Source organism: Xiphophorus maculatus, chromosome 18 (assembly GCF_002775205.1).
Source record: "Xiphophorus maculatus strain JP 163 A chromosome 18, X_maculatus-5.0-male, whole genome shotgun sequence".
Taxonomy (NCBI): domain Eukaryota; kingdom Metazoa; phylum Chordata; class Actinopteri; order Cyprinodontiformes; family Poeciliidae; genus Xiphophorus; species Xiphophorus maculatus.
The window spans coordinates 4,529,194-4,549,528 of record NC_036460.1 but is presented as its reverse complement, the minus strand read 5'-3'; the positions used below and the strand labels follow the sequence as shown (position 1 = coordinate 4,549,528).

Sequence of the window (20,335 nt, the reverse complement as noted above, 5' to 3'; positions counted from 1 at the left end):
TGTGATAAAATTAGAACTCCGTATCTCCCACTCCATCCATCCATCCATTTTCTTCACACCCTTGTCCCTAGTGGGGTCGGGAGGTGCTGGTTCCTATCTCCAGCTAACGTTCCAGGTGAGAGGCAGCGTCATCCTGGACAGGTCCGTATCTCCCACTCCTAAAATATGCATAATTTTTCCTTGCCTGGTCTGGCCTTTGGGGGGCGCCACTGATGAAATGCAAAACTGTTGCTGCTTTAGACGCTTCTCCAGAACCTGAATCCTGACACAAACCTGCCGCCATCGAAGCACAGAGCACTTCCTGTTCCCTTTTCTGCTCCTTCAACGGTTCACCACGTGATGAATATTCCCAGACGGACCTGGGAAACCAAACAGCTGCACATTTATTATTAGAAACTTCGCTGGATCTTCTGTCCGATTATTCTTCCTTGGATTTTTTTTTTTTAGATTTCAGTCACCAGCTACTGTTGATAAACGGTTTGTTTGTTTTTGTTGTTGTTGTTTTATTAGAAAGAAACTCAGGATGTTTCCGTTTTTATTTTTGGATGGTTTGGAAGCTGTAAGTGTCAGAACAATGTTCCTTTTCTTTTGCAGATCTCCTGTTTAAAATCTGTCAGCATGAACTTCCTCCAGCATCACAGTAGCCTACCATTGAAATGTTATTTTATTCTGTAAATATCTCTGTAAATCTAAAATAAAGATATTTCTTATAAATAAATTCTGCTCTCCTGGACAGTTGTTCACACACATATCTAGATAATAAATGTTTTTATGTAATGATTGGTCTAAAAAAAAAAAGTGAATTTCAGTTGAATATTTCAGGCTTTAATTTCTTGTAATTTTGATGATTATGACTCACAGGGAATGAAAAACCTAGAAAATAATAATATAAACAACTGTTATACATTATTTTTTTATGTATATTATCATCAAATATTTTAAAATATTATCTTGATATTAATATTAATTGACACATTAAAGTAGTATTAAATATGAACAATAATTTATCTTTAGCACATTATTTTTTTGACATCTATATTACTTTTCATGTTATTAAAATATCAAATATTATTTATTTTTATTTTATTTTTAATACATTGTTTTAAAATGTATATTATAATTTTTTATATTTCATTAAAATTATTATTTTATTACTGTTAATGTAAAATATTAGCGTATTTATTTTTTATTTAATTATTTTTAATATATCATTTTTTAGATGTGTATTAAAACTTTTTATATTTTTATAAAATATTATTTTATTCCTAATATTAAATATTATTAATTGATTTGTTTTATTATTTTTAATGCATCTTTTAGATGTACTGTACCTATAAATATGTGAAAATCTGAAGAACTCCACCCAACCAGCTGCAATTTGTAAAATTTAGTTTTTACTGCTCCCTAGCGGTAATATAGAGTTACTACACCTACTTTTCAGTAAACATTCCTGACTTTAATTTCGTAATTTTATAATTCTTTTCTGCATTAAACGGTAACTGTAGTGATCATAGATCATATTTCATTTTCAAATTTCAAGGCCTGGGTAGACTGTAAAGCATCAACAGCTAATATATTAGCCAATATGTCGGTTTTGTTTTGAGTTTTCCATAATAAAATGTTAGATTTTGCAACTTTTTAAAAATACACATGCTTTCTCATTGTAATTTTTGGTATTAAGGCAGATGTCTGAAGACGACATTAAACTCTACCCAATGTGACTAACGTCACTGAATGAAGAACAAGCTTGTTTTAATCAAAAAAAAGCATCAGACACAAACACAAGCCTACAGTTTATGTTGAAGTGAGACCTCTGTTCAGACACGAGCTTTGTTATCCTCTGCTGAGACGTTTCTGCCATTTGGAGATCAAGATGACACATTACCTACGCTAAGTATTAATTTCATACGTTTTATACTGAAAAACTTAAATTAGAAAAAGTTTTTTTTGTCTTTATTAATGTGTTCATTTGCAATTATACTATTTATGTGTGTTAATTTTGTTATGATAGTCTGTAAAGTACCAGAGTTTTACATAAAATTGCAGTTTTTCCTCTATCTGATGACATCATCAGTTGCTCAGTAACACAATACTTTTATACTCTTACTTAAGTAATTTCTTGAATGACCAATTAAAGTAATGGACGTAAATATACCGACATAATGAAGTTTTTGGATTTATCGTGCAGTTTCCAGTCTGTCCTTAAGGGGGCAGTAGAGCGCGCACAACGTAAATAATCATAAAAGAAGCAGCAGCAGCAACAGCAGCAGTTTGTGTCTTTGCTAACCTCTGCGTTATCATCTCTTTCTCGTTAGTTTCAGGTTAACATGAACATTTAAACGCAGGAAAAATAGCAAAATCGAAGAGTCGCTGTTAAACAGTCCGCTAAAATGAAGTGAGTGTTTTTCAGTGGAATAATTATTAAAATAGGAGAAAACGAGCTGGCGGGGTGCTAGTTTTAGCTTCAATGTATGAAGTTTTAGCTAAATTGAATTAACTTAAACTCTCGTTTTGACATTTCAGGCTGAACATCGAGGGTCTGCTGGTCTATTTTCCGTATGATTACATCTATCCGGAGCAGTACTCTTACATGCTGGAGCTTAAGAGGACTTTGGATGCAAAAGTAGGGCTTTTTTTTCCAGTCAAAATCTCCTTGATAAAAAAGTAAAATTTGGGCCTTTTTACGTAAATGTGTCCAACAAACTCACGCAGACAAAAAAAAACTCCCTATTGTATAATTTCGGATTGAATAATTGGATAATTATTAACTATTGACATCAAGTATTCATTAAAAAGAGAAAGAAATATGCATCTTGTTCGGTGTTTTTTCTTATTGTACGGAGTTTGTTTACCGGAGTGTCCCCCTTAAACTGACTCAGTAGTTTTGTATTTGTGGAAAATCAAATTAGCTTGGAAATGACTTTATTACTTTATATATAAAATTAGTATTGTAAACCTCATTAATGATTAATTTCTGTATCTGCTTTGTCCGAATAGAAAATTGTGCTCTTTGTGGCGTCACCAAAGTTGATTTGCAGATTATTTCACTAAAATCATGTGGAAAAATTGAATTATTGATTAAAAACAAGTTCCTATATTTCCTTTAAAAGTTACTTGTGAGCTAATTTTATTATTATTTCAATATATCTGCAGTAGAACTAGACAACACACTTGGCAAGATTTTGTATTTTTGCAGAAAAAACAGGCATTTTTTAATCTAGTTCCAGTGGAAATATGGTAGTAGACTTGTTTAAAGTCAGTAATTTCTTAATACTGATGAAAAAATTTCTAGTTCCATTGGTAAATCATTTCACTTATAACATGGAGAAAAATATCTTGGTAAAAGTAATAATCAGCCAGAGGAACTAGAACTTTTTAATTCATATTAAGGAATTATTGACTGAAAACAAGCTGATATTTCTAGCTGAAAAGTTACTTGCAAGTTAGTTTTGTCTTATTTCAAGTGTACTAAGATATTTGAACTAGAAATTAGAATTACTTGGTAAGATTTTGTGTTTTTGCAGTGTATGAACTGATCCTGTGTGTGTTCAGGGTCATGGAGTCCTGGAGATGCCGTCAGGAACAGGGAAGACCATCTCTCTGCTGTCTCTCATCGTCGCCTACCAGAGGGTGAGTTTCATCTCCAACGTTTGGAGCTTCTGAACGTCACGACTCGGTTCTGATCGCTTCATCGCAGCCTGTTGTGTTCCTCAGGCGTTTCCGCTGGACGTGACCAAGTTGATTTATTGCTCCAGAACAGTTCCTGAAATTGAGAAAGTAAGTCAGGATCAGATTAAATTACAATAAGCATATTTTCCTTTGTAATAAACACTTATACAGAGAAGCAACACGTGGTAGATTTATAGGAAGATGATTTAAAACTTTCTGCTTCTGTGTGTTGAGGTTGTGGAGGAACTCAGGAAGCTGATGGAGTTTTATGCCAAAGAAACGGGAGAAGTGAACAACTTCCTGGCTCTGTCTCTGTCCTCCAGGAAGAACCTCTGCATCCACCCAGAGGTACAAACTGCTGGACCTCTAAGAAATAATAATTATCTAAATAATGATTAGGGATGCAACTAATGATTATTCTAGCAGATTGAATTAATTGGCACATTCTGCAGATCTTCATTTACCCACTTAAGCCTGTTTTTTATACGCCACTCGAAATAAAAGATGTAAATAAACTAACAATTGAATAAAATTTTTAAATATGAAAAATGAAAATTTTATTGCCTAAAATGCAATAACATATAATTCATTTAGTAAATGTCAGTTCATTTGTAGTGAAAGATACATCTGCAGCTAAAAAATCCTTCTAAATCAACATGTGGAAAGTTTTCTGCTGGGCTGAACATCAACACAGTGTAGGGCTGATCTGGTGATTATTTCTTTGATTAAACGATTAATAATAACTGGATGAAAAAGGTACTTAAAAGGAGATTGATTTATATATATTTTTTACATAATTTGAACCAGATGAACTTAAAACTGTCACTTGATGAGTTCTGGATAGAACACATTTACAGACATGTTGTTTTTTAATATTTAATGCAAAATGTTTATATTTTTCTACAATAAAATTACGTGTGTTGTTCTGTCAGCAAATGGCCTATTTTAAGAGTCTTCATACTCTAGTTGACTAATCATTTACTACATTAGTTGCCAATTATTTCTAATAACTGATTCATCTGATTAATTGTTTGAGCCTTAATAATAATGATGATGAAAGAGTTTTATTTTTTCGGTGTAGGTCAGCTCTCTGCGTTTTGGGAAGGAGGTGGACGGGAAGTGCCACAGTCTGACGGCGTCCTACATCCGCGCTCAACGCCACAGCAATCCCAACCAGCCTGTCTGTCGCTTCTATGAGGTAAGAAAACGCCTGAACTCAGAGCAGCAGATGATTTCAACTCCAATTTTTACATTAAGCTAGAAAAAAGTAACGAAACAACTTAAATTTTTACTGTATCATCAGTTTTTGTACCTGGTTTTATTGGTTGTTGACCTGTTCCTTCTTTTAGTCTAAAGAATTAAACACAGAAAATAAAAATGAGCTGCAGGTTCTTTAATACATTTAATAATTTTGAACCAAATGAATCAATTGGAAGATTATCATCAAACATAATATTGATGAAAAACATAAATTTCACTAAGTCCACCTCTGATACCTTTATAGACGGAAAATGTAGGAGTTCTCAGTTTGGATGCAATTAATGAACAGAAAGAAAACATTAGAGTCACTGTAGTTGAAATGAAAATATGTAGTGGGGAGGAGTAAATTTCCACCAAAAAACAAAAAATAAATCCTACACTGCAAAAATACCAAATCTCACCAAGTAATTTTGTCTAGTTTCTGTGGCAAATATGTTTATACACTTGAAATAAGACAAAACTAACTTAACATTTCACCAAGATATTGCTGTTTGTTTTAGGTGAATAATTCCCTAATATTGAATTATATTAATTCAATATTAATATATTGAATATTAATTCAATGTATTATAAAAACTTTGATGAAAAAAGTTCTAGTTCAACTGGCAGATTGTTTAGTTTATAACAAGACAGTTTTCTATGTTGTACTTGTTATAAGTACCAGTAAAAGAAGCAATTTTTCCATCAATGTTAAGAAATTATTGACTCAAAACAAGCTCCTATTTCTTGCTGAAAAGTTTCATGTCAGCAAGAAAATTAATTCACACATAACAACCCACTTAATTCAATTGTGCTGAGATATTTGCACAAGAAACTAGACCAAAAATACTTCGTAGGGTTTTGTGTTTTGCAGTGTGGATGAATTTTTCCCCCGTCATTCCTCAGAGCTGTAACCTCCTCACTCTCCGTTTCTTTGACCTCGTTACTCGTCGTTGCAGGAATTTGACGCGGTTGGACGACAGGTTCCTCTTCCTGCCGGCATCTACAACCTGGACGACCTGAAGGACTTTGGCAGGAGGAAAGGCTGGTGTCCGTACTATCTGGCTCGCTACGCGGTATGCTAACAAACACTCTTGAATGGCTCAAACATGGCCACAAAATCTATTAACTGTTTTTAGTTCCTCTATTTGTTTAATGTTTTTTAAGTCTTGCTACAAATTTTGCACAGAAGTCAAATTTAAATTGAGTTCTTCTGTAACTTTTATCTTCAAACTCCCCTTCTTAGCATCAGGAGACATTGACTCGTGCACAATGCATTGTGCAAATTTGGAATTTTAATGATTTTAACAAGTCAAGACTTACAACTGCAATGACTTTTTAACCTCTCAATGGTTGATTTCTTATAGAATTATACAAAAAAGGTTAAATTTTGTATTTGCTGTCAATTTGAGCATTAAACCCACAAGTTTAGCTTTGATACAAATTAGCCACTCCTAGCACAAGTGTTTAAATCTTAATATGTAGACAGTTTTTTTATGCTGTTATTTCTGTAATAAAACTTTAAACGTTCAATGCTCCAGTACTTTTTGCTGTTTTCTGACATGGAATTTTAAACAGGTGTGTGATTCATGAATAAACCAATAAATGTCCTCCTTCAATCAGAATTGGTATTTAAACTGTACTCCTCATCATGCTGTTCACCTTCTGACTTCATGAGACCAAGACGTCGGTAACAACTGATCAGAAGATCCTCGTTAATGCCTGAATTCCCCGTTTCACTATAAGAAAACACGGCATTTCTTTATACATTTAAATATTTATCTGATTTTTAATTAAGAATCTAAAGTAATAATTTTATTCTTTGTTGTGTAAAAAAAATACATCCACCTAATAATAGTTTCTACAGTTGTACCCAAATGATGCATGTCACTAATTAATGTGAATATTACTCCATTTCTTAGTTGCTGGGTGTCGCAAAAAAGCTTCAAACCCAAAATTACATGTAACCTTTTGAATTTTGGTCAGATGTCATCTATTCTGGAATATCTGTTGTAAAAGACATCAAGTGCGCTGGTAAATATTTTTATTTCACCGCCCAGATTACCTCAGATTATAGATAATTTGGATTTCTTGATTCTGTTGTCTCAGTTTGCGTCTGATGTAGTTCATCTTCTGACCACCAGTTGGTGCCAGAAACGCTTCTGATTGGACCGTTAGCATGAGAGGCTTCAGCTGTGCTGGTTGTGTGTGTTTTCAGATTCTTCATGCCAACATCGTTGTGTACAGCTACCACTACCTGCTGGACCCAAAGATAGCCGACCTGGTGTCCAAGGAGCTGGCCAAGAAGTCGGTGGTGGTTTTTGATGAGGCCCATAACATCGGTAGGGGGATGATGACGTTAAGCGATTAAAATGTTTACGATGAAGTCGTCTGAATTTCTTCTTGTTCCTCAGACAACGTGTGCATCGACTCCATGAGTGTGAATATAACTCGGCGAACGCTGGACCGCTGCCAGAACAACGTAGACACGCTGCAAAACACGATACACAAGTAAGTAGCTTCATGTTTTCAAAGTTTAGATAAAAACTGACCTGCCGATGGAGAGAAATATGGCAGATTCTAGTCTCTGGGTGATGGATTGGTGCATCTTTAAGCAAAATAAAAGGAGTAAATAGAAAATATATAGTAAATTCTGCTTTTTGACAAGAGTGATTCCTCAAATTTCCCATAAATCCACTTTTATTAAAGTTAGTTTAATTTTTACTATATTTCAATCAATTTATTTATTATATTGGTATGCATTTAATTTTTTAAATCCTGATTTTAGTGTGTGTATTTAACTGTGTACTTTTATTTTTATTCATTTAGTATGTATATAGACATATTTATATTACTTATCTTTATTTGTTTATGTATATGTTTATTTCTGAGATTTCATTTGACTTTATTCATTTACTTATTGGATATATTTTGTATTTACTCTTTGCTCCTGAAAATATTTGACTTTGTAGTTATTGTTCAGTCAGTCAGATTTTGTATAGCACATTTCAGCAACAAGGCAGTTAAAATTTATTTACATCATAAAAACACAAGAACAAAAACTTATAACTTTTTACAAATTTGAGAAACCAGTAACAAACATTACATTTTGTCAAGTGCCATCAGCAAAATCATCAATAATCATCAAATATATTGATCAATATTCCATTTATTATGGTTCAAAAGCAACCATCATGGTCTAGATTTAAAGGAAGTTTTCTGGAAGTTTGTTCCAGATTTGTGGTACATAGAAGCTGAATGCTTTTTTTCTTTTCTTTGCAGGATAAAGGAGACGGATGCTGCCAAGCTGAGGGAGGAGTACAGACGATTGGTGGAGGGGCTGAAGGAAGCCAACGTTGCCAGGGAAACGGACATCTACCTGGCAAACCCAGTGCTACCTGACGAGGTCCTGCAAGGTCCGTCAATCCACCGCTCTTTATCTTTTCTCTCGCTGCTCTTTTCACATTCGCAGCAGTGCTTGTTTTAATGCAAACACATTTTTAAAAAGTTTTCATACTAAAACTAAAACTGTGGAAATCCTCCTTTTACTTCCTCCTCGCATGGGGAAAGAAGGACGCCTCTCAAGCTGAACATTTCTGTTACCGATAATGGAGTTGAAGTAAGATGAGAATAAAGTCGTAATATTGCCGAAATAAAGTTGGAATACCGCGAGAGTAAAGTCATAATATTATAAGAATAAAGTTGTAATATTACTAGAAAAAAGTTACAAGATTAAAGTCATAATAATGTGAGAACAAAGTTGCAAAATTGTGAAAATAAAGTCAAATATCATGAGAATAGTCACTATAATACAAAAATAAAGTCATAACAATACGGGAATAGTCGCAATAAGTTGTAATAAAACAAGAATAAAGTCGTACCGTACAACTTTATTCTCATACAAGTTTTTTATCATATTTTTACAGACTTTACGTATTTTTTATGCTTGTGTTCTTAATCGTCATCTGTTTTTTTTATGTGTTTTGTAAATACAAAGGTCATTATAAACTTACAGTGGACATTTCTACTGTGGTCTGTTGTACATCTAACTTTCAAATATCATGAAAACCCACTGACAAACAAATACATAGTTAAATAATAAACTAATAAAAGAACAGTTAAATCTGTTTGCATATAGAAACAATAACATTGCAATGCATTAAAAATATTAATTAAAACTTGATGTCCTATTTATTAGACAAGTTTAAGTTCAAATTCTGGTTTTTATCTTCCTGAAAGTCTTTGCAACAAACTCAGAGGAACTCCTGTTACTTTTATGTTTCCAGTTTTCTGCTTTGCGGCGATCAGATTGTTTTATTTAAAGCTAACTGCTTGTTTTCCTCTCTTCCTCTCCTTCAGAGGCCGTTCCCGGTTCGATCCGCACGGCCGAACACTTTGTCGGCTTCCTGCGGCGTTTCCTGGAGTACCTGAAGGCCCGCCTGCGGGTGCAGCACGTCGTCCAGGAGAGCGCCCCGCAGTTCTTAAAAGACATCTTCGACAAAGTCTGCATTGACAGAAAACCTCTCAGGTCAGCCTTGTTTCTCTACACAGGAGAGTTTAGTGTTAATAATAAACCCTGAAAAAATAAACTTAATAACTCAGAGCGATCTGCAGGAATATTAAACAGCTAAGAATAAATGTAAACATTGCTTCATCTTGTCACTCCTCTAGAGTTTAATAGAAATAAAAATTAGGGCTGATATTGATGGCTGATGTTGTTATGGACGATATTTACCAATATTGGGATATTTTGATACCAACTGATGACATTTACATTTAAACTCCAGACAATCCTGCGTGGCATCATTAACACTGACACAAACACAGACAGCAACAAGATAGAAATAAACATCTGTTGTAATATCTTTCCAGTTGTACTTCTAGGAATGATACAGGATCAACATTGTATGATATTGGTGATTTTTCACCTTGGTAAATTTAAAGTAATGATGTTTTTTAAGAAAAAAAACATCAGAAATGTTACTTTTTCTATTTATTCTATTTTTTTTCCACAAGAGGATCAATAAATGTCAGCAATTACAACAATGTATTAGGGCCATCATAGATTAACTAAAAGTACATTTCTCTCAAAATTATCAGAAATGTTGCGATTAATCTCAGGAATTGTCTGAATTTGAAAAGTAAAAAAATGGTCAATTTTGAGATTAAACTGAGAAATTTGCTATAAAAACCAAAAATTTGAGTTTGAAATGGTGAAAATTTGCTAGAAATAAACTCAAAATTTTCTTTTTGAGATTATTAGAAAGTTTCTAGAAAAAAAGCGGAAATGTTCAAGTTTATGTCAAATATTGTCTAGAAAAAACTCTAAAATTGTTCAATTAATCTCAGAAATTTTCTAGAAAAACTCTGAAATTTTTGAGATCCAAAAGTCTAAAATTTTTTATTTTTGAAAAAATTTGTGATAATCTAAAAATTTCTGAGGTTTTCTAGAATATTGAAATTTGGAAAGGTGATATTTCATATTTATTTTTAATCATTTTAAAATATTTTATTCCTCTGAGTAGCTGAAACTGCAAATAATTTTATATTTTGTCCATATGATGACATAATTTTTACAAATTAAATTGGATTAAGCAGTAAAAACCCTTTTACTCGAGTATATTTTTGGAAATAACTTGTAAATATATCAAAGTAGTGATTCGTTTACTTCAGTACAAAACATTCACCTGTTGTTGGTTCTAATATTTACCAACTAGCTTAGCTGAGGACGCGTCAGATTGTAAATAATTCATGATAACTGACATATATTTGTATATCTAACGTCGTTTTCTCCTGCTGCTCCACTGTGTGGCTGCAGGTTCTGTGCGGAGAGGCTGCAGTCGTTGCTGCGAACTCTGGAGATCGCAGACATCGCAGATTTTTCGGCCGTTACGCTCATCTCCAACTTTGCAACTCTTGTCAGCACCTACAGCCAAGGTACTGAAACGCTCCTGACCAAACCTCTTATTCCTTCAGTAAACTTGTTTTAATAAGACCCGCTGCACAAATGTTTAGTTTTAAGAAATTTCTCCTTGTTAAGGTTTTACCATCATCATTGAACCTTTTGAGGACAGAACTCCAACCATCGCCAACCCTGTGCTGCATTTTAGGTGGGTAAGAATGAACAGGAAACATCACTGGGTGGTGCTAATTTTAATTTAATAAACCATTAATCGATTGTCATAAGTCAATTAATTGTTTGCATCCCTGCTTTTCTCCATGTTTTCCAGCTGCATGGACCCGTCTATAGCCATAAAACCTGTTTTTCAGAGGTTCCAGTCGGTCATCATCACCTCAGGGGTGCGTCTCTCTTTTTCCTCCCCAAACTTGTTTATACCATTCCGGGTTCCTATGGGTGCTTGAATTTGAATCAGGTGATTTCAAGGTTTGGAAAGTGCTTGATTTTTGTATAAATCCCTGAAATAGGTTGATATTTAAACTGCAAAATTTTGTAATAAAGTTCAATCTAATTCTTGATCAAAACCTAACTTTGTAATACGTTATTTACGGCAGAAACCGGATATTTTCATACACCTAATAAAAAGACAGACACCTTTAGTTTCTCATTATCTGAAGTTAAATCAGACTAAGGTTTTCGTGGTTTTGGTCAAAGTTGCTTAGCTGGCCAGGGGTTGCTAGGTAACGGGGTTAACGTTGCCTGGTGACAGTGCTGGGGTTGCTAGGTAACGGCGCAGTGCCCTTCGAATGTTTTCCAGAAACCAAAAAACCGTTTTCTTTAACTTATTGGCAAAAAACAGCTGGGTGTTTGTTTTAGTTTTTTTGTTTTTGTTTTTCAAAGCAGTAGAGAACCAAATAGAAATACAAAAATGTGCAACATATGAGTTTTGCATAATAAACAGACTAAACTTTCCCAAAATTACCAAAATTATTTCTATTTGCTAAATGCCAGAAAACTTAGTGAGATTGTTTTTAGACTTTTTGTAACTTTTTGTTTTAACATTTAATTTGAGCAGGAAGCTCATTTACCTGAACACGATTTGTTTGGGTTGTTTAAATGAAATGGATCAATATGTCACTAATGACTCGGTGAATTATTGATCGTCTTATGTTTTATATGTTGAACAAGTTTTGTTAAATTAATGCTTTGTTCTGGGAAGATGTGACATTTCAAAACATAAAAGTTTGTTATATTTTAGTTGTGGTAGAATACCATCACAGGACATTATTATTAATAACTGTATTAAATTATATCACATATTAGTGAATTGAAACTGTCCTTTTTTAGTTCATTTGTATTGTTTTTATCTCAAAGTTTATGTTGAAAATACTTAAAGTGCTTGAATTTTGCTGTATGAATCTTTTTCAAGTTAATTTTAAATCTAAACATGCAGAGTTGTTTTTAAAAAAATTAAAGCTGTATTTAAAGACTTCTGAGTAATTAAACTGTATTTCTTCCTCCGTTCTCTCCGTCAGACTCTCTCTCCGTTGGACATCTACCCCCGCATCCTCGACTTTCGACCTGTTACCATGGCGTCCTTCACTATGACGCTTGCACGAACCTGCCTCTGTCCTCTGGTGCGCAACACTTCATTCACGCTCGGTGGCCATTTTGTCTTTAATCTCCTGATGTTGTTGTTTTGTTTTTGCACAGATTGTCGGCCGAGGGAATGACCAGGTGGCTCTGAGCTCAAAGTTCGAGACGAGAGAGGATTTCGGTGAGCTTCTATATATTCTATTTTATTTTATTTTTAGCATGTAGCTGTCCAAATCTTTGGAACTGGGGCCAAAACTGTGAAATAGAAGTAGTCGTGGGCAACAAAAATTACTTCTCTTTTCCTTTGACAAATGCAAAAACAATTGTGTTGTAAAAACAAACTAAATAGACAATATATTAATGAAATGTATTTGCCTGATTCCTATACAGAAAGTTTCTGTAAATCATTTTAAATGTATTCTAGGCTACGAGAACATGATGCGTTCCTTTTTATTGGTTGTATTTTTAAAAACCTTCTTATTTAGCCTAATTTAATAGATGGGTGTTATCAAATTAATATAAAAGCAGAAAATGTGTTTACTGCAAGATGACTAGTTTGTGCGTTGCCTGGGTTTATTCTGAATTGTCTGCATATATGGAGTTAAATTGGGCCATAAAATTTGCTGAAAAGAAAAAAAGATTTGAAACTGAAAAAAATTCTTTAAAACTGAAATGAAAGATTTGAAACTCAAGAAAGATTTAAACTGAAAACAGAATTTTAAACTGAAAATAAAACTAGACTAAAAAAGGCTATGAAATTTTAAAAAATATATATATTTGAAACTGAAAAACATGTTTTGAAACTCAAAAAAAGGATGTGAAACTGAAAAGAAATTCAAAACAAGATCAGAGTCGATGTTTGTTTTTTGAGTTTCAGATTTCTCTTTCTGTTTCAACTCGGGGACCATGGGAACTGGAAATATTCTGTGTGTGATTTGTTTTGAAAATTATCTGCTTCACTTTTATAACCTGAAAAACTTTTTTTTCAGTCTAAAATTTATTTTTGTTTTGAACGAAATTCTTGTTCCCAATTTAGATTATTTCTCTTTTTTCTTTGATCAGTAAAAATTTCACTTCAACTTATTGTAAGTGTTTCACCATCAACAGTCTGGAGCAATAAATCTGTGCTGTTCTTGAATTGTGAACAAAGGCCACACAGAACCGTTCCGAGGGCTGCAAACGGCCCCCGGGCCGCACTTTGAGCAGCCCTGATCTAGCTGACCTGATCTGTTGTCGTTTTGCAGCCGTGATCCGTAACTATGGCAACCTCCTCCTGGAGATGTCGGCGGTCGTTCCAGACGGGATCGTTGCTTTTTTCACCAGCTACGTCTACATGGAGAACATCGTGGCGTCTTGGTACGAACAGGTCGGTGTCGGCAACGCGTTGCTGCTTCCAGGCAGCCAGACGACTCCGCTAAAGGAATCGACTTTCTGTTTGCAGGGGATCCTGGAGAACATCCAGAAAAACAAGCTGATCTTCATCGAAACGCAGGACGCGGCGGAAACCAGCATGGCTCTGGAAAAGTACCAGGAGGTCAGAGGAATTCTGGGAATTTATTTAATCAGTTTTTGTGTTTACGACAGCTAAGGTGTGATTTATTTTTCTTATTTTGTTTCTCGTTAGGCGTGTGAGAACGGCCGAGGAGCCATCCTCCTCTCTGTGGCCCGAGGGAAGGTTTCTGAAGGAATAGACTTCGGTAAATAATTCAGATCCGTCCGATGAAACTGATTCAACGGACAAATAATTGTGCTTTTATCTTTGTTTTTCTTGTTTATTCAGTTCACCATTTTGGCAGAGCGGTTATCATGTTTGGAGTCCCGTATGTTTACACTCAGAGCCGCATCCTGAAGGTGAGAATCGTTCCATCTTAAAAGAGAAGCTAAACGTCAAATCAGCAAATTTTTATTTTTGACATATAAACTGAGTAGATACAGATTCAGAATAGAACATGAACATAATTTATTGTCTCGCTGAATCAAAACAGTTTAAAACAAACCAAATTCAGAATAACATACTGTACATTAAGGTCAAGATTATAACCAGGAAAATGCAGCTGAATAGTTTTGCAAGATGTTAAAAAGTGTTTCTCACTCATATTTGTTTAGGACTCGAACATTAACAATCTTTTTTTATGCATTAGTTTTCCAAAATGATTTATTTCATACATGTATCTATATTTATCCTGTGTCTTTATTGATATAGAGGAAATCTTCCTTCCCAGACTGACAGGCATCAACAGTTTCCTCCTGCTGATGTTTCCTGCTGCGTGTTTTTGTCCGTCAGGCTCGGCTGGAGTATCTGCGGGATCAGTTTCAGATCAGAGAGAACGACTTCCTGACGTTCGACGCCATGCGTCACGCCGCTCAGTGCGTCGGCAGAGCCATCAGAGGCAAGACGGACTACGGCCTCATGATCTTTGCTGACAAGGTGAGCGGCGAAACTGTAAATATACAAAGAATATGTTTGCGGTACGCAAAGAATTAATCGACTTACGATTAATGGTTTATTAGATTAAAATTAGTTTCAATAGATTAATTTATGGAGTCCTTTCAATCTTTCAGTGTTGCAGTTTTATCATTGTCCAGCAGAGGGCGCCACTGCTCACAATTGAACCGTTGACAAAAGAATTAAAAAATGCTCTTTATGTGGTTCTGCTTAGAAATATAAACACTTGACAAGCTTATTAAAGTTATCATAGTTAATGCTGTTATTTCAGTTGAGCTGCATGACGCAGCAGCACCAATTTCTGATTTAATGATTACCGATCTGATTCAAAGGGAGGACAGAGAAGCAGAGGAGATAACTCCAATAAACAGCTGATTTTGAGATTTTTATGAGCTAATAACGTTTTAATTTTCCATCAAGAACAAATACAGAAAGTACCTCGTATGAACATCTCTCCGTTCATGTTATAGAACGATGGTCGGCCATCTTGATTCAAGAGAAAACTCAGGTTTTTAAGAAAATGGCCGTTTTAGATGAACTCATTAGTAATAACTTGTATCTGTAGTTTTTGGGAGTGATTTGAGCTTTTTGTTTGCAGAGATACGCTCGATCAGACAAACGTGGGAAACTTCCTCGCTGGATTCAGGAGCACATCAACGACGGCAGCCTGAACCTCACCGTGGACGAAGCCGTCCAGCTGTCCAAGCACTTCCTGCGTCAGATGGCTCAGCCGTTCAGACAGGTAACCACGACCCGCAGGAATATTGCTTTCAGAAAATTAGAATAGTGTGATAAAGTTTTCACGAAACCATGCTGTCACACCTTAACATGGATTGTACTGTTTATTGTTTATCATTTATTGTGAAAATCTTAAATGCTAAAAAAAAGTTGACATCCGAAATGTTTTTTTCTCATTTCTCCACAGTTTGTTCCACAAAAATATTAGTAAATTTGAAAATATAACTAAATGCAGTTAAGAAGCTGATTGTTAAGAGTGCTGTATCCAAGTATGTTATCAGAAAGTTAAATGGAAGGAAAAAGTGTGGTAGGAAAAGGGATAAATGTGGCCTGAAGCGGATTGTCAAGCTTCATGAGTGGAAAGGAAAAATATTTATCAGAAGTGGTATCTCTCTTTAAAATTTTGAGATTAACCTCAAAAATTTTCTAGAAAAAAAACAAAAACATTTTTGAGTTTGAGAAGTTGAAAATTTGCTAGAAAATATTTGGAAATTTTCAGATTAATCTGAGAATTGTTTTTTTTTTTTAGAAAAACAAGGAAATTTCAGTTTGAAAAGTTAAAAATTTGCTGGAAAACACTCAGAAATGTTTTTTTTTCTACAAACTTTCTCAGATTAATCTCCAAATTAATGAGTTTGAAAAGTTTAAAATTTGCTAAAACAAAATCTGAAATGTTTTACATTAATCTCAGAAATTTTCTTTAAAAAACTGAGGACATTTCTGAGTTTGAGAAATTTTTACTTTTAAAATATTCTTTGATTATTGGTGTTATGTAATAATTTAAGTTCCCCAAATTCTCTAAATGTTGTGTTTTTATTTTCTGTGACCCAAAATTATCAAATTTACAACAAATAGATACTTACAATGTTTAACTGTTTGAAATAAATTAGAAAAAAAATAAATGTCCATGTTCTAATTATTTGAGATGTAGCAGCAGCACGATAACTTACCAACTAGTTGCATTAATGTTTCTGCCTAAACATCTTTTAAAGTTAGTAATTGACTACAACAGTAGTTTTTCTTTTTTTTGACACTGGAATGCATAATAAGCAAATTTAAAAAAAATTTCAAATGTATGAAAGTATCAGAAATCATTTGATTAGTTTAATAAGTTTTATAAATTTCTGACCAATTGAATCTGACTGGTTTTAAAACGTCTTTGCAGGAGGACCAGCTGGGTCTGTCTCTGCTGACTCTGGAGCAGCTGCAGTCGGAGGAAATGCTGCAGAAAATCTCTCAGATGGCTCATCAGACCTAAAAACCATAATCCAGCGGATTATGTCATCACCATGGCAACATCAGATTTCAGTCAAACGAAAGAAGGAAACCTTATTCCTGCACCAGCCTTCCCACAATCACTTAAAAACAGTTTATCAACGTGTAGATTATGTAAATTGATTCATTTTTTCAACATGGATTTTTTTATACATCTGTTACAAAGAAAATTTTAAAAAACTTGAAGTTCTGTAAAAAAAAGAGATTCTGGTGAAAAGTGAGTTTGTGTATAAAGTGTCTGTCATACAGACTCAAACTCCTGCAGATTTAATGTTCTGACTGTAGACTTTTTAATATCTCTGTCTATAAAAAATGTTTCTACCCAGCTGTTTCTGTTTTTATCTTGACTTTACTATTCAAGTAACTAAATAAAACTAAACAAAAACATAAAATCTTTGCGGTGGATCTGGACCCAGATGGTCAGAGTGGACTTGGTCATTTTAATTTTAGTCAACATTATGAACCTAATGGAAATTATCCCAGAGCAATAAAAACAGAAAATAAGACATTTAAGACTAAAACACAGCAAATAATGACAGGCATGTTTGAAATCACATATTGAACATAAATGAATTTGGTTTGAAATAAATATTTTCCATATAAACATGTTTAAATCGTACAATCTCAATGTTTATTGAGTCTGCCATTTTTTTTCTTGCAGTGATTTTGTAGTCCAAGTTCAGTTATGCTGAAGTTGCGAGTAAACGGTTAGCGTGTATTAAGGTAGAGGATTCAAAGTAACAAAGTCTTGATTGTATCTTTTGTTAGTCTGAGTAAAGGGCCGTTTTCATGTGCAGTTCCATCTCAACCTTACACAGACAGACATTAAAATGCAGTGAATAAATAAATTTTCAATCAGTTTTATGCACCAAAGAGTTAAAAACACGTTTTCACCGACGCTCTTTAAATGTGTATATATATGACATTTTAAATTGACATTTGTGACTGTATACAAAATGGACCAGAGTGTATTTGCTTATTTCGAGGTAACGCAAAAGAATTGTTTTCTCCATGTCCCCTAGGGGGCTCCGTACTTCAGCAAGTGGGATTTTCTGAAAGACTTCGTTTGATTGAGGCGTCAGTTCCTTCTCTCTATTAAAATGAGGTTCACAGCAAAGTGGTAAGATATTAATACTGCTAAAATGACAAAGTTTATTTTGGACATGAATTTTGTATGTTAATGACGTCCTGGCCATTGGTTGGAGTGTAACATTTAGCCTTCTACTTAGCGATGTGTGCTAGCTGTTAGCTGCCTCCTTGAGGCTATCGCTGCTATCAAATTCCAAAATGGCCGATCGGGATGGAGTGGAAGGCTCTGTGGCGTTTGTTTGTTTATTTGGATCACCATGGACCTTACCAAGCTCCGCCCACAACCGACCCACGTGACCGCAATTCTCACAAACAAAGCCTCGCGGCGTGTTGTTCCTATGTAAACATGACTGATTAGTTCATCATTTCTACCGGATTTTCACAATATATCAGCTACTACAATGGACAGAGGAACTAACATTGATAGAAAAGATTTAAGTGTTGTTATTTTATTATTATTATTATTATTTTTTTTTTTAATTTATTTATTTTATTGTTTTGTTTGTTTTGTTTTCTTTTGAGGGGGGTGTATATAGTTAGCGTCCCGATCCACACTCCATTCCAGTAGATGGCGGTAATGCACATCTAAAAGTTGCTTGCCAACCGCCATAAAAAAGGAAAAGAAGAAGAAGAAGAAGAGGAACTAACAAGTTCATCTCATCATCTGGGAGGAGGTTACTGGTTTCTCAGTCACAAGCTGGTTGCAAACCTGAGGCCAGCAGGTGTCAGTCAGTTATGGTAGGTCTGAACTTTGGTTTGGTGACGTCAATATGAGAAGCTACAGACTGATAGGAGGAACCAAAGAGCTCTGTAAAGGTAAAGGCAAATCTTCTGAAGCTGGGATATAATTAATTTAATTTCACATAATTATCGCGGTAGAAGCCATTTGTTTGTTAAAATTTTATGAAATATATTTGTTCTATTTGATGTTTGTTGTGAATGACGTATACTCACAAACGAACGAGATAATTAGTCCAACGTTTAGAAACTACAGCGGCTGTAATGAGCCACAGCAAAGGGAAACAAAGGTAAAATAACCCGAACAGGTGATCAACTCAAAACCACTCCTACCTTTTTACTCTCTCTCTCTTTGTAGTTTAAGCACACCTGTTACCGTGGCAACCGCCTGCGCCCCGCAAGACGAGCAAAGATTACGTTAAAAACATAACATTCAGTCCGTTACGATATCAAGTTTCCAGGCTTGATATTTATTTCTCGATTATTAATCAGCGCTTCCCTGAACACAGCGATGGTTGATTGACTAGCTGTACTTGGTGCTAACGTGGCTAACAGGAGTAACAGTTTAGTCCGAAGCCTTTTCTGCTAAAATAAAATCTTTAGTGTATGTCAGATACAGACACATTGCATATTGATCTGTTTAGCTACGTAAGACTGTGTAGCAGACAGGCTTCAAGGTGTAGAAGTTGTATCAGTTCTGCCTTTATGCTGTACTTAGCTAACGGGAAGCTAAGTGTGTTTGTGAGACGGCAACGCACGTGACCACGTAGAATGGGTGTAGCTGAGTTAATTTTATTTATTTGTTTATTTTTTATTTTATGAACCTTCTCAAAACATTTTTATTTCTATTTTGTCAAATTAACATGTCTGCTGACATGGCTATTTCTGTTTTATACTGCTTTTATTTTTAGTTCCTAATGTAAATATTGTTTATGGGGGGACGTTATTAGTGTTGCACAAAGCAACGTTCAGTGACGTAGCTGCAGCAGCCAGGCAGGCAGAAGCTGCCTAACTGAGCTGCTGGTAAGATGCGCGCTAAAGCTACCTCTCACTTTTAATAATGTTTATATTGTTAAAAAATAGTTCTCACAGCTTTTGTTTTGCATAAAAATACAATGTTAACTGTGTAAGTGTTTTTTAAAAAAAAACTTTCGTGTTGGTTAAAGTTAATTTGGTACGTTTATTAAGTTTGTATAAAGTTTCCCTCCAAATTGTGTTTGTTGGGCCGCAGGACTGTGACGGTGATTGTGTGTATCATACCTGGTGCTGAGTGTGTCCCACTGTTTTATAGGTATGTAATGGATACACAGATTTTTGTTGTAGTTTGATGTTGATTTGGACATGATTTTGCTTTTCTTTATTCCATTTGTTGTTAATATATATATATATAAAAGCAGAAGCTGCCTAACTGAGCTGCTGGACTGTGACGGTGGTTTTATGTATCATACCCGGTGCTGAGTGTGTCCCACACTGTTTTATAGGAATAAATCAACGCAGAGCTTGATTCCTGTGTGATCCTTTCCACAGCTGTTACATGGGCATCAGCCAATGAAAAGCAGCCCCTGTGACAAGGTCCATTAGTCGTTGCCATAACAATGGCTACTCTTCCTGGGGTCCACATCATAAAGAAAAAACTTTTGTAACAA

The 20,335-nt window shown here is 34.6% G+C and overlaps 1 protein-coding gene across 2 annotated transcripts; it reads left to right on the top strand.

The window, feature by feature from the left end:
* Positions 1–2,255: 2,255 nt before the first annotated feature.
* Positions 2,256–17,187, top strand: ercc2 (ERCC excision repair 2, TFIIH core complex helicase subunit). 2 transcript variants are annotated; one of them, XM_023350845.1, is made up of 23 exons: positions 2,256–2,395; positions 2,524–2,623; positions 3,553–3,630; positions 3,715–3,777; positions 3,904–4,017; positions 4,751–4,867; positions 5,868–5,984; positions 7,127–7,250; positions 7,323–7,419; positions 8,191–8,324; positions 9,268–9,436; positions 10,727–10,845; positions 10,949–11,018; positions 11,139–11,208; positions 12,343–12,444; positions 12,521–12,584; positions 13,648–13,769; positions 13,845–13,937; positions 14,028–14,100; positions 14,184–14,254; positions 14,688–14,831; positions 15,448–15,591; positions 16,753–17,187. In XM_023350845.1, the coding sequence occupies exons 1-23, from the start codon at positions 2,391–2,393 to the stop codon at positions 16,843–16,845; spliced, it is 2,283 nt and encodes a 760-aa protein (XP_023206613.1). In that variant the 5' UTR covers positions 2,256–2,390; the 3' UTR covers positions 16,846–17,187. The 2 variants fall into 2 exon arrangements, 1 of the variants encoding a protein (XP_023206613.1); XR_002754301.1 differs by lacking the exons at positions 14,184–14,254; positions 14,688–14,831; positions 15,448–15,591; positions 16,753–17,187 and having other exon boundaries at positions 13,648–13,759.
* Positions 17,188–20,335: the final 3,148 nt, after the last annotated feature.